Genomic DNA, 14,864 nt, shown 5'->3' on the forward strand with positions numbered 1-14,864 from the left:
AAGTATTGAATCAAGAGGGGAACATTTCTTGTCCTAAAAAAGTGTGGAGAACAATCAGATTTGAAGAAATTGAATGACTTGTAAAAAGGGTTCACAAAAAAAATACAGAAAAGAGGAACAGGCAGAAGGCACACACAGGTATTATGCTGGAACAGAGAGCATTGGGCAGCCCAGAGGAAAGTTCTTTAAGGAGATGATAAAAGCTCTAGTTTAAACAAACTTTAATAACAAAATCTAAAGTTATAAGAAAATTATTTCTCAAGTTTAACTATGCATTTTTCTATTTAATTAACGTGGTTTTCTCCTAACTGTTGTGTTCCTACTCACCAGGAAATCTTTACCAAATTGGCCCCAGGTACCTTTCCTTCCGCTCTGTCGAATCCCTATTTATTTTTCCACAACTTTGTGCGTAAATCATCACGCATGAAATCGTTTCCTGATTGTGTTTTCTATTCTTTTCTAGAACAGTTTCCCGGATGAACAGTTGTCCCCACTAACTTGAATCCATAACACCTCCTCCTCCGAGGGTTCTCCACTTCAAAGCAGTGGGCACCGAGGAATTAGGGCTGATGGACCTAAGTCTCCATCTTTTGGATCTGGGATTGGTTCAATGAAGAAGGAAAACTGCACAGTGGTGAGTGAGTTTGTTTTCCAGGGTTTCTCAAGCTTCCACGAACACCAGCTTACCCTCTTTGTGGTGTTTCTTAGTTTGTACCTCTTAACCTTGGCTGGGAATGTCATCATTGTGACAATTATCAGCATCGATCGTCACCTTCACACACCTATGTACTTCTTTCTCAGTATGCTTTCCACTTCAGAGACGGTGTACACACTGGTCATTGTTCCACGGATGCTCTCCAGCCTCAGAGGTCTGAGCCAGCCCATCTCCTTGGCTGGCTGTGCCACCCAGATGTTCTTTTTTATCACTTTGGCCATCAACAACTGCTTTCTGCTCACAGCCATGGGGTATGACCGCTATGTAGCCATCTGCAATCCCTTGAGGTACACGGTCATCATGAACAAGAGGGTATGTGCCCAGCTGGTATGGGGAGCCTGCAGCATTGGGCTGCTTGTGGCTGTCATTCAGATTTCATCTGTGTTCAGGCTGCCTTTTTGTGATAGAGAGGTGGCCCATTATTTCTGTGACATCCGCCCAGTTATGAAACTCTCCTGTGCGGACACCACCCTACATGACATACTTAATTTTATCATCAGTTCACTGGTTATTGTGGTGCCCATGGGCTTGGTCTTCATCTCTTACATTCTCATCATTTCTACCATCCTCAAGATTGCCTCTGCCGAAGGACGGAAGAAAGCTTTTGCAACGTGTGCCTCCCACCTCACGGTGGTCATCGTCCACTATGGCTGTGCCTCCATCGCCTACCTCAAGCCCAAGTCAGAGAACACCAGGGATCAGGACCAGCTGATCTCTGTGACCTACACTGTTTTTACTCCACTCCTCAATCCGGTGGTGTATACTTTAAGGAATAAAGAGGTCAAGGATGCCCTTCGCCGGGCTGTTGGCAAAAAACCTCCTGCCTAGGATTTTTGGCAGTTTGACGTACCCTCTTATCTGTAGTTTCAGTTACCCACGAGGTCAACTGTGGTCTCAAGATATTAAATGGAAAATTCAAGAAATGAAGACTTTATAAGTTTTAAACTCTGCACGGCATCATTCTATGCTCAGAATGGTGATGAGCTCTAGTACAATCCTGCTCCATCCACTTGAGACATGGATCAAATATTTGTTCACTGTATCTATGTCATACATGTTACCCACACATTAATATAATAATACAATGTAATAATATAATACAATGTAATATCTTGAGAGAGAGAATAAGACCATAGTTGCATAACATTTATTACAATATATTGTTATAATTATTCTATCATTAGTTATTATTGTTAATCTCTTATTTTGTCTAATCTATAAATTAAACTTTATCATAGAGATGTATAAACAGGAAATATTGTATATGTGGGGTTCAGTAGTACCCTCAATCTTAGGTATCCACTTGGGGTCTTGGAAAGTATTTCCCACAATAAGAGGGGACTATGGTATAATCTATCATAGTCTGGGCATTTTTTGTGGGGGGAATGGGTACTGGGGATTGAACTCAGAGGTGCTTGGCCATTGAGCCACATCCCCAGCCCTATTTTGTATTTTATTAAGAGACAGGATCTCACTGAATTACTTAGCACCTCACTTTTGCTGAGCCTGGCTTTGAATTTGTGATCCTTCTGCCTCAGCCTCCTAAACTGCTGGGATTATAGGTATGCATCACAGTGCCTGGTTTGATCATTTCGTAATGCCCCTGAAATTTGATTCTATCATTCATCCTCTACCAGAAAAAGTTGCAAAATTTTGTGGTTAAGGTTGCTTTAAAGAATCAAAAATTCAGGGGTGGGGCTGTAGTTCAGTGGTGGAGCACTTGCCTAGCACGTGTGAGGCCCTGGGTTTGATCCACATAAAAATAAATAAATCAAATAAAGGTATTGTTCCCATCTACAACTAAAAAAAAAAATAAAGAAAAAAAGAATCAAAAGTTCCCCTGACCTGAGTATTGCTTTTATAAATGTTTAAAAAATGTTTATTATTTGTGTTGTGCTGGTGATTGAACCCAATGCCTTGTGCATGCTAGGCAAATGCTCTACCACCAAGCTATTTATCACCCTATACCCTGTATTAATCTTATGGGTTACCACCATGGTCAGATGTTGCTCAGGAGATGGGAAGCTGGTAGGAAGTAAGGGGAGAGCTGATTATTGAAAGTTTGTCGATGACATAAAAGTGGTCCACATAATGCCTATTTGAAGTGAGGGGTGGAAAGATCAACTTTAATGTCAGATAAACACTGAGCTCAAAAATCTTCAAAGAAGATATAGTTGGCGTACAGAATGCATTGGAGACAGTCAAAACTGCCTTTCCCACTTATCACTTTTTTCCTTTGGGCAGTGACAGGAGTAACAGATTCTGACATTCCAGAAGAAACACTGTCAGCTCAAAACATTCTCACTTGCCTTGAAGACCCATAGCATTTTTTTTTTCCCCAATTTTGTTGAGACTCACATTAGAACAATTCTCTCAATGAGTCTGGATCAACAGTATGTTCCATGTTAGGAAATAACTTGGTCACTTCTGGCCTCTGAATTTTACCCCACTATGTGCTTTCTGTGGGTTAACAAATATATTACACTGTATTCACAACTATAGGGATATCTAGAGATCTTTTTTTGAAGTTGAACTTATTAATGCCCCCTTTCAACTAACTGTTGTTACTGCAGATCTGGAAATCAGCCCATGATTTTTTTTTTTTTTAATCTAGGTAGAATATGACCTGGGGTCCATGTCTCACCTTTACCTTCTCCTTGGTCATCCTTTTCCTTGATGATCTCTTCTGAGAATTACTGAGTGTCTAGTTTAAAGTCTAAATTCAAAGACTTTTCTAAACAAGAGACTGGGAATTTCTAAGCTCCTGCGGTCATCACCTCCTAAAGGGGAAAGTTATCTTGATTTGTGAGAAGGTTTTACAATTTTAGAATTATTTGATCTGAATTTAAAAAAAAAAAATACCCAGAATTTTACAAATGTCTTCTACTTTATAAAGAGCATATGTAGGGGCGAAAAAATCAGTCTGTATCTGCCACCTGCATGATTTTCTTAGTGTCCCCATAGAAAATGTGTTTGACACTGCTTGTCAAACAAAAGGCCTGGGAGTCTCCATGGTAGGAGTGCAAAGAAGACAAATCTGCATGTTTATAGAACCTAAGAGGATAGAATATTTGCTTCCTCAGAACAGCTACTTCCAAGAGAGCAACTTGAGAGTGAGTGTGAAGCGAGATCCCCCCAGGGTGGCTTATCTTTGCTTTTCCCTGGGTTTCCCTAAGGACATCCCTAAGGACATGTACCAGGAAGACACTTTCCGAAAGCCCCTTTTGAGAACCTCTCTTTGGAGGTTCTGCCCACTAAACTAGCCAATTCCTAAAAGTTTGGCCTAGTAGATACATCACTTTTTTAAATTCATGTTTTATTTTTATTTTGGGCAATACTGGGCATCAAACCCAGTGGCACTCTATCAAAAACTACAGCCCTGGTCTTTTAAAAAATTTTTTTATTTTGGAACAGGGTCTTGCTAAGTCGCCCAGGGTGGTCTTGAACTTACAATTCTCCCTCCTCAGACCCCCCAAGTGGCTGGGATTACAGGTGTGCTCCACCACACTTGGCATGAGACATTATATTTTTAGGTTGCTGAATTGGAGAGCACAGAGCCCCCGCAGGACCTCCTGTAGCTATAGAGGATTCTATGAGATTGGTACCTGGTACTGAAAGCAGTTGGTTCCCCTGAGTTCCTATGATATGATGCTGCAGAAAATTACAGCACCATCCAAAGTAATTTTTGCAACAATAAATAATATATATTGAAGGCCTAGCTAGACTTCATGGGTTTTTTTTTGTAATGTAGTTTACCCCAGAAAAAAAAAAATCAATAGATTTAATTTCAAAGAGATGTGACACAAATCATACTGGAAAGAATGAGGCTTATGGGCCACACCTTAGGCTTAGTCACCACATCCTCCCTATCTTCATGAATCAGGGCCTGGCAATTCAGGATATTGCCCTGGTAACACCAGTCACACATCTCATTGAGGGGGAGTATGTGGTCCCCTAAAGACACCTCCCATACCTCTCCAACAAAGGATTGTTTTGCATCAAAATGTCCCCCAAAGGAATCCTGCTCTTGTCCCAGGATAATCTTTGCCTCAGCCTCCAGAGAATACCCCTTTCTCAAACCTTTCCTACCCCTGGACCCAGAGCTCAGCAATCCCAGAGGAGGGCTCCCAGCTCACGCACAAATGGATTGGGGAATAAGGGGACTTTGGTGGGCCTGGAGAGGGGCCTCCGCATGCCCAACAGACAGTGTGAACTCTTCTATTCTGTCAACAAAGAGAAGAAGCTCATTGTCCTGGTTCCGAGTGTTGAAAGAGAAGAGACTATCAGGACAGGTGAAGGCGCTGAAGGACTTCAGACTCAGAGTGAAGTCCCCGCAGCAGCTTCTCCACCTGGGGGATCAGGGACACAGAGGAGGTAGCTGATTCTTGAGGGAAAACAAACACCTTTCCTCTCATATCTGTGGAGAAAAGACAACGAAGCAAAACTCTGTGGACTCACTTGTGTGATTTGCTCTCACTGTGAGCCCTGGGCGGCCTCCTGACAGTCTTGATGTGGCGTGCCGAAGTTTACGGAGTTCCTGCAAGTGCATTGTTTCTGTTAGTGTAAGCAAAATGTCAGTGTTAAAAGGCGGGTTTTTGGTTCAGCTGGCCTGTCAGAAAAGGAGATTAAAGATATCCTATATCAAGCCTACGCCTTCTTTGTTACGGATTTCATCCGGATAACAGTGAAAACACTAGTCACACAAAAGGACCCTCCGATGATGACTTGCTGACTCACTGAGCATCGTGGATAAAGCATGCCACACTCCATATTCTTTTACCACTGATGAGGCTCCGAGATTTCTCCCAAGGGACACGTGTGGTTGGCTATTTGGCTATGATGGACCAACATTTGCGGTTAGGACAAAGTCTGAGGAATACGATAGCCTGCAAACCATGTGGCCCAACCTCAGTGATGCCCTTGACACCCTGTCCATTTCCCTGGGCAGTTCTTGTGGGTCAGTTGGGGGTCAGTTTTCCACAATTTCTCCTAGCTGCCACACCAGGATCACGGAATTACTTATCATTGACTCATCGAAAGAGTATGATTAGCATAAAAATTATTCTTCTTTTCTTTCTTGGAAAAAATAAACTTAACAAAGACTATGGTCTGGAAAATAAATGAGAAAAGAGTGACTAACTGAATCAAGGGACACAGAGCCTAGAAGTAATAGGAAATCTTGAATCGAGTTCGTTTTGCGTGGGAACTGGGAGAATAGGAGAGGAAACCATGCATCTATACCCTTGATTTAATTCTTTCCCTGTTTGTGATATGCAGCTTTGTCAGGGCTACAGAGCAAAGGCCCACGGCAGACCCAAGGCATCTGTAACAGTCCTTGGTCACTGGTTCCTGTGATCACCCCGGAAAGACTTCTGACACGTTGCTAAAACAGGAGGCCTGAGTTGATGAGAGGAGATAGGGAAATGGGAAAGAAGAGTAGGTCATCTTAGAGAGAAGGGTGGCTCACCACTCCCGCCTGCCAGTTTTATTGGGGGTCTCAGGGAGTCTTGCCCAGGCCCACCCCTTGATGTTTGACTGACAGCAGGATTGCTTCAGAGTTTCACATCCTTAGTGTGCATGCTCTTGCCCCATGGAGGGGAGATTTACTATTACAATGACATGCTAAAGATCCGAGCTCACTCTGGGTCACTTTGGCCCGTGATGACCTGTTCTAATTGAAATTTGCTCTTACAGATCATTAGGGGGTTTGCTTCTAATGATCCTATCTTCCTGAGTTCTCAAATCTGATCTGTGTAAAGGCCACAGAACCCCTTCCCCTTCAGGGTAACTTATATTCTTACAGGCAGGGAGGGATAACCCATTCAGGCCTGCATTTCTTTTGCAGCTAACAGGTGGTTTGCTGAGGAAGGTTACATATCCCATTGGCTCGAGCGAGGCAGGGCTGCCAGGTAAATTGCTTCTTAAAAGAAAGCGTGTGGGAGACAGTTGACCCAGATTATAGAATCATCCCTTTAACCTCATGTTCCCACTACTCATATCTGTTTCTTACTTATCATCAGTATATAAACCTGGAGGGAAAAAAAAAAAAACCAGCTTGGTTAGCCAGAGAATGAGATTTTGAATAACTTAATAGCATAGAGAAACAAATGTCTCAAACTTGAGAAGATAAGGTTATCCTTAGAGGCAGTAATAGAAAGGGGTAAAAAAAAAAAAAGGTGTTGAAATACTAAAGCTTTTTTACAGCTAATACAAAACTAATATTTTTATAACACCTACACATCCCCAAGTATATGTTGCCTTTAAATGCTCTCACCCACCCTTCATAACGATTCTTTATTGCGTAGATATCATTTCTATTTGCCATTGTAGAGATGAAGACACTGAGACTCAAGAGCTCAATAATTTCACAAAGGCCATTCAGGCGTGAGGGGGGAACGGGTTCTCTGATTTAAAGTCTAAGCTACTTCTAAAGAGTTCCCGTTTCCTCTCACATTACTCAGGCTAAATGCTTATTTTCGCTTTGCATTGCTTTGATCAAGAGACCTGACAAGAACAACTTAGGGGTAGAAAAGTTTACTTTGGCTCCTGGTTTTCAGAGATTCAGTGCATGGCTGGCTGACTAACCATAACCGTAGGCCTGAGGGGAGGCCAAACATCAGGGCAGAAGGGCGTGGTGGAGGAAATCAGCTCAGCACATGGCAACCAGGAAGCAGAAAGAGGTCCATTTACCAGGGACAAAATATCAACCACAAAGGGATGCCCTCCACGATGGACTTCCTCTAGCCACATGCTATATTGTAGAGTCACCACCCATTAATCCTTTCAAGTGAGTCCATTCACCAATTGGATCATAGTTTTCCTGATTTAATCATTTTCCCTCTGAACCGTTTTTGCATTGTCTCCTATGTGAGCCTTGGGGGTGGGGGGGTGGGGCTGCTCATATTCAAACCATAGCAATGATTGAAAAGGATCAGAGCGTCGAAACCCACCCCGGTACCTTCTTCTCTTTTTTCTAGCAGGAATCACACGCTCCTTCTTATTCTCTTGAGTGAGGGGCAGTGGTACTCCCATGTAACAGGCTGGGCTGGTTCTCCTTGCTCCAACCCAGGGACTCTCCTTGTGCCAGGCATATCCTGTTTCATTAGCATGAGTGGAGGTTTTAAAAATATGTCCTAAAATAATTCTCCTCTCATCAGGTATGGGCTGACTCACTGCAATGAATAAGGAACAGCAGGAGTGAGGTACGTGATTTCTAAGATTAGATTATGAAAAGCCTGGCGCTTTTGCATTGAGGCACTTGCTCTCCGTGTGTCAGATCACTCACTATTGGAGTCGACCTGGGCATCATGTGGGCTGCTCTAAAGGATCGCCCAGGGGGGGACAAGGAATGAATAAGGGGCCTCAGGCCAACAGACAGGGAGGAACTGAGGCCCTCAACTCCACCTCCTGAAAAGATCTGAACCCCGACTGCACCCTGCAAGATCCTCCCCTAGGGAAGCCTTCAGAGGAGGCTCAAGCCCTGGCCAATGGACTGCAGACTCACCAGAGACCTCTCACCAGGATCACCACTAACCCACTCTCTGTTTTCTGCTCCACAGAAAAAAAACATGAGATAATAAGTGCTTTCTGTCTCAAGCTGCTGGGTCTAAAGGTAAATTCTTAGGCAGCAAAAGGCAACTTAATCTTTCTTTCACACCCCCCTGACAACAGCAGCAACAACTGAAAAACATGTGGTATCCTGAATACCCTGGGACTCCGAGGCACTTCTGAGTCAGGCGGAGGACCTGACTGAACCAAGAGAAGCAGGGCCCCTGGAAGGAGTTTCTCCATGATGCCTTCCTTGGGCTCCGGGGGTAGTGGGAGGAAGAGCACAGTGTTCTCATGGTTTGGCTCTTTCTATTGTGCCCACAGGGGCCAGGCCTTTGTTCCATCAGCAAAAAGCAGAGTTATAAATGGTCAACGTCAGCTGAACAAAGATAATGGCTAAAACTTGTCTGTTTCTCTTTTGAGCTGTTGTGCTTTTGCTTTCTTTTTGCATTATCCTGTTTCCTTCTGAACTGTCCTGTTCATCTCTCCACTACCCACCCCTGACCCCATGAGGCTCTATGTCCTCTTGATGTTCTTATGTGTTAAGAACGTCACAGCAGCCTGCCATAGTCCAGATCTTAAATGTCCATCATGTCTTGTCCCCCAGCTTAGCCACCTTGGAAGGTGGTGGTGGAAATCTTTAAGAGGCGGGGTCTAGGGGGAAGTTTTGTTATTGCGGTATGCCCTTGAAGGGAACTGCAGGATGTCAGTCTCTTCCTCTCTCTTCATTCTTCCCAACAAGCATGAATAAAGCAGCTTACTGTGCCATGTGCTCTCTGCCATGAGGTATTGAAAAGTAAAATGGAGTCTCTGGTCATAAACTAAAACTATGAGCCAAATTAAACCTTTCCTCTTTTTTTAACTTTATTTTCTCAGGTATTTTGTTGTAGGAACAAAAAACTGACTTATTCTCATTATAAGTGTGAAGACTATAAAGTGAGCATACTTGTGGACCTGCTGGAGAGACCACTTTCCACTCTTTGATTAAGAGCTGGGTTATAAGCAGGAGAAGACATTCACTGATTCAGGTGGCAGTGGAATTCAACAGGGTTGTGGGATGGAAACCCCTTTGTTTGTGGCAGAGTAGAGATCTAGCTATTGTAGTCAACAACAATAATGTTGCCAAGTTCTCTGTGGATGTTAGGCTCTAAGATTATGCCCTTTATCTGGATTCAAGACACCATCAGGAAACTGGGGGCTCAAGTAAGGTGTCCATGAATTTGGATATATTGAGTTCATCTCAAGAGGGCATGGATTAATGTTTAGATTCTAGGAATAATCTAATTTGTATGACCTAAATCCATGATTTATAAATCTATTTATGTTTTATCTTAGCCTTTGTTTCTTTGTCTTCAGTAAAAATCTGTTGAAAGTTGCTTTATTGATTTTGCCTTTTTTTTTCATCACACATTATGACTTTAAAATCCAAGAACATATAGGTCAGGTGTGTTTTTTCCCCCACAGATAAATCTCCTGCACCTATCGCTGTGATTAAACTTATATATAAGAAGTTTAAAGCTGTCTATGGAACTAATTGCTCCATAGTTCCCAGGTTAATGAAAAGTAAAGTAAATTGTATGAATTAAGGCTCTCAGTTGCAAACAACAAAAGCCACGATAGTTGTGGCAGTCTATTTTTACTTAATTATGCTCTGTAGCAAACCACATTTAAACTCAGCTTTTAAGACAACAAACATTTATTTAGTTGATGAGTTTGTGGGTTGGTGATTTGTGCTTAGCGATTCTTTTGGTCTCCAACTAGATGATTAGCAGCAAGTGAGCTAGTTGTTGGACAATAATAGCATATGAGTCAGAGATGGGGTTACTGGAATTCAAACATGTTAAGATCCGTGTCTTGTTTATATAATTTTAGATTGATCTAATCAATCTTCCATTTTTCTCTCTTGTGACTCTGAAATCACGCGCATTGCACCATATAACAAGACTCCCCAGAATTCTGAAAATAACTTTTTACAGCATGTATTTTGCACAATACAAGATAAATAAGTTATTGCCATCAAATATGTTACTGTGCCAGTATATACAATTAAATGTCACTTTGTAACTTAGTTTTATGGATCTTAATAATATTCATAATACATATTTAACACTCCGGGCATAGTGGTGGGCACCTGTAATCCTAGCAATTTGGGAGGCTGAGGAAAGAGGTTTACAAGTTCAAGGCCAGCCTGCGCAATTTAGCATATGAGTCAGAAATGGGGTTACTTGTCTCAAAATGAAAGATAATCAAGTTCTTAGAATTTAGCTCAGTGGTAAAGAACCCCAGGGTTCAATCCCTATCACCTAATAATAATAAATCTAAAAAGACAAATATAGTGTTTCATATTTCTAAACTAACTTTAAATTAATCATGAGAAAAACATAACTATGGACAGATTAAAAATGATGTTTTATATATCACATTTAGCTTGGGGATAAAAATGCATTAAAATAAAAATTGTAATTCCACTACTTTTTGCTGCATCAGAAACATACAAACATTTCTTTCATTGTTTTGATTTTTGTTTCTGATATTTAGAGACTAAAAATAATTCTTAAATAATATAGTTAGTTCCCAAGTGTTTACTTTTGAAGGGTTTAAGTCCTAAAGACATTTTGATGTAGTATAGTATATTTATTATATTAGAATATTTCTGAAATAAATATGAATAAGTTTCAAAAAATAGGAAGCATGTAAAAACCTAAAATAATACTCTTTCTCTCTCTATATATATATGTATGTGTGTATGTATTTAACATATATGTGTATGTGTATGTATATATTAAATTACAGATATTCAAAGAAAAAAAATCCACATACATTCAATATAGTAGAACCCAGAGGAAGGAGGAAATAAAGAAAGGGAAAGAACAGGAGTAAATGTCTAAGATATCCACAAAGGTTACTATCTATAAACAAAGGATAAGAAAAAGTTATGAGAAAAGTGATGTGATAAATACATGGCATCTAATTTCTAATTTTGTAACTCTCTCTACAGTTTTGTAGATTTAAACTTCATAAGCATTACCTTTAATTTTAAAGGTCATCTTCATGCGAGTTTTCTGAATGATCATTTCTTTGTTCCTTATCACATTTTGATATGAGTGCCGCTTCTGTTCCATAAGTTTAACCAACAACTTGTTAGGGATATATATGAAACAAATATATGGCTTAGAATAAAAGCCATGTAAAAAAGTATAACGGTTAAAAGCAGCACCTCATTTTGCGATAATAAACTCCCCAAGTGGCTGAATCCTGAATAAGCGCTTCTGATCTCCACTAACAGACCTGCTCAACTGACACCCACTTAGAGGCCTCCAGTAGGTTCCATTATAAAGGAATAAATAAGATCAAGAAACAACCTTCTGGCTGGGCATGGTGGCACAGGCTTGCAATCCTGGTGGCTTGGGAGGCCAAGGCCGGAGGATCTCAAGTTCAAGGCCAGCCTCAGCACGGTGCTATGCAACTTAGCAAGACCCTATCTCAGAACAGCAACAACAATAACAAACAAACAAATAAACAAAAAGGGCAGGGGATGTGGCTCAGTGGTTAAGCACCCCTGGGTTCAATCTCCAGTACTGAATAAAAAAATAAAACAAGAGAAAAGAGAGAAAGAAAACAAAACAAAAAGAAACAGCCTACTGCTGCCTCCACTTCAAGGCCCATAGCCCATCTACACAGTGACTGATGGCAGTTTTATGGTGGGAGCTCAGTTCTTCTCATATTCACTTTGTCCCAAGAACTGGAAACACAGACCACAAGCATGAGAGGCTGAACCCTGATAAAGACACAGAACCCATTTCCTGGCCAGACATGGAAGGCTGCTCCCTCAAGAGAAACTGGGCAAGGGGAAGTGGAGCCGCCACACATCCCGAAACAAGTGCCCAGGGAGAAAAAACCCTCGTGGAGACCGCAGGGAGGTCAACAGAGTAGAGGAGAGGCTCAGGCGGTGGTGGAGATGACTGGGAATGCTGTCGGCCAAGTCATATTGTTGTACATATGTGCTAAAACATGACAACAAATCCCACCATTACACAATATCACAATACACCGATACAAATGGGAGGAAAAAGAGGAAAAAATTTTTGTTCATTTCAACTGAACATATCATCTGAACTTGACCCTTGTCACCAGGACTAAGACTTTGTCCTTCAAAGAAGAGTGTGAGAGCCAGATGGTGAGTATGCCTCACCACTAGGACTGCTCCAGGGCCTGAGTCCCCTCATCTCTCAATCTTCATTTGGAAGCTCATGGAGGACTCAGTTCAGTCAAGGGGAGGCTCCCAACCTTGAAAAACAGAGTGGAGGTACACTGTAGGTTATTTATGGAGAGAGAGGCACACAGTGCGGATGGAGAAGGTGGTGGAAAAATAAGAGCCACTGGAAGTAAGCCACTGGGGTTTCTATATTGTCCCTGGCACTGAGGGTGCTCTCTGATTCTTGGCTGCCATGAACTGAGTTGCTCTTCTGTGCCATGACCTCCACCATGATCCTCTGTTCACTGCAGGCCCAGAGCAGTGGAATTGCTGACCACAGACTGAACCTTTGAAACCATGAGCCCAACATAAACTTGTCCTTCTCAAAGTTGTTCTTGTCAGATATTTTGGTCACAGGGATGAAAAGCTAACTAACACAGCTGAGGCTGTAGCTCCGCGGTAGAATGTCCCTGGGCTCCAACCTTAGTTCAGCAAAAAAGAGAGAGACAGAGAGACGGGCAGGGTGAGGGAGGATACTGCAGGGGACACAGCCTTGGTTAGACCCTTTCTAAATACGTGACCTTCAGGAAGTTACACACTGCCATGAACCCGTTTCCTCCTTTGTAAAATGAGAATTATAAAACCCTAGCTACCTTCAATCTCTCACACATTTAGGAAACAGGGCTCATGATGAGAAGTAGACTTAGTCAAAACGAACAGGTACGACAGCAGTGTGGCCGATACCATGTGTAAAAGAGAGCAGTTACTGGTTAACTTGCCAGTAAACCTAGATAAACTTTTATTTTATAACCTTTTACCTAACACTTAGCCAGACTCAGATATAGTTCTCAGGTGTGTACTTATATCTAGTCACATATACTTAGGGTGCCAACTATGTTGTTATAACCTAAAAAGATAATAGTTGTTTCTCTCTAACCTTTCCTAATCTCAGGGGATACAGGATTCCCTTTCTTCCCCATTTTAGACAGATTTAGCTGTCCATGCGCACACACCCACCATAGGAACAAAGTGATCCAGACTTTGGGGATGGTACCAGAAGATCTCAGAATTGACTATCTCCTAAATTTACAAGTGAATTTCAATTCCAGGCAGAGAACATGTGGAATGTAGCCTTTGAGTTACCTCCTTAAAAGCCCCCTGCTCCTGCAGATATGCAGAATCACAGCCTCCGGGACAGGAGTCCCTTCTGTTTCTCCCTCCCTAACAAAGCAATAAACCTTCTTTATCCTTTTTTCCTCAAAACAAGACAAAACCCAGCCAACTCATAGAGTTGCCATAAATATTGTATGAGATTAATGATGAGGCTAAATATTTAAACTGTTATAAAAACGTTAATAATTAAAAAATAAAAACTTTAAACTTGTTCAGAAATAAGCTCCTTTCCCCCCTCATTGGAGAGTTCTCAGAAAAAAAAAAAAAAAACCACCCACATTTTCTGGCTTTCTTTGAAATGTGAGTCCTGATCAAAGGACAAACTCTACAGAGGAACAATTAGTAACATAGAAAAATAATTTTTAAAATTCCATTTATGACTTAGGGAGATAAAGAACAAGACCTGGCTTCACCTTCAGGTGAAGAATATTCTTAAGAGTCTTCTGGGTGATGTTTGGAATACTGGAAAACCACATGCAGAAGGTACACTAGACCCTTATCTTACACTATACCCAAAAATAAACTAGAAGTTGATTAAAGATCTGAAGGTCAGAGCCAGACTCCACACCATTGACCTCCTAGGTGGGGGCAGGGGAAGCATAAGGGGAAAGCCCTTTAATATTGGCCTTAGCAATTATTTTTTTCTCTTTTTCTTTTTGGATATTGCCCTGACAGGCAATAAAAGCAAACACTAAGCAAGTGGGCTTACAACAAACTAAAAAGATAAAAAGCTTCTGCCAGCAAAGAATAAAATCAGCAAAATAAAAAAAACTAGACTATCAGCTAAAAGAAAATATTTGCAAACCATATATCTGACAAAAATCTAATATCCAAAATATACATGAAACTTGATAGTAAGAAAACAAGCAACCTCATTAAAACTGTGCAAAGGATTTGAATAGACATTGTTTCCAAAGATGACATAAAAACGTGCTCAAGATCACTAATCATCAGAGATGATTACACAGTGAGATATGACTTTTCACCTATTAAGATGACTGTTAGCAACGAAAAGGAGAACAAGTGTGGTGAAGTTGTAAAGAAAAGGGAGCCCTTGTGCACAGTTGGTGGGACTACAAATTAGATATACATCACGGGAAATGGTGGAATTTCCTAAAACAATTAACTCTCGGCCGGTCTCACTGGTCTACACCTGTAATCCCAGTGGCTCAGGAGGCTGAGGCAGGAGGATCATGAGTTCAAAGCCAGCCTCAGCAACTTAGCAAGGCGCTA

General features: G+C 41.4%; 1 protein-coding gene and 1 pseudogene across 1 annotated transcript; one reads left to right on the top strand and one right to left on the bottom strand.

Annotated features, from left to right (window-relative positions):
* The first annotated feature begins 610 nt into the window (after window positions 1-610).
* Window positions 611-1,662, top strand: LOC101971379 (olfactory receptor 10J1). Its single transcript, XM_005339392.4, has one exon. The coding sequence runs from the start codon at window positions 611-613 to the stop codon at window positions 1,541-1,543; it is 933 nt and encodes a 310-aa protein (XP_005339449.2). The 3' UTR covers window positions 1,544-1,662.
* Window positions 1,663-4,502: 2,840 nt separating this feature from the next.
* LOC101954963 (mucosal pentraxin-like) lies at window positions 4,503-5,264 on the bottom strand (annotated as a pseudogene).
* Window positions 5,265-14,864: the final 9,600 nt, after the last annotated feature.

This window comes from Ictidomys tridecemlineatus, chromosome 11 (genome assembly GCF_052094955.1).
Source record: "Ictidomys tridecemlineatus isolate mIctTri1 chromosome 11, mIctTri1.hap1, whole genome shotgun sequence".
Classification (NCBI taxonomy): Eukaryota; Metazoa; Chordata; class Mammalia; order Rodentia; family Sciuridae; genus Ictidomys; species Ictidomys tridecemlineatus.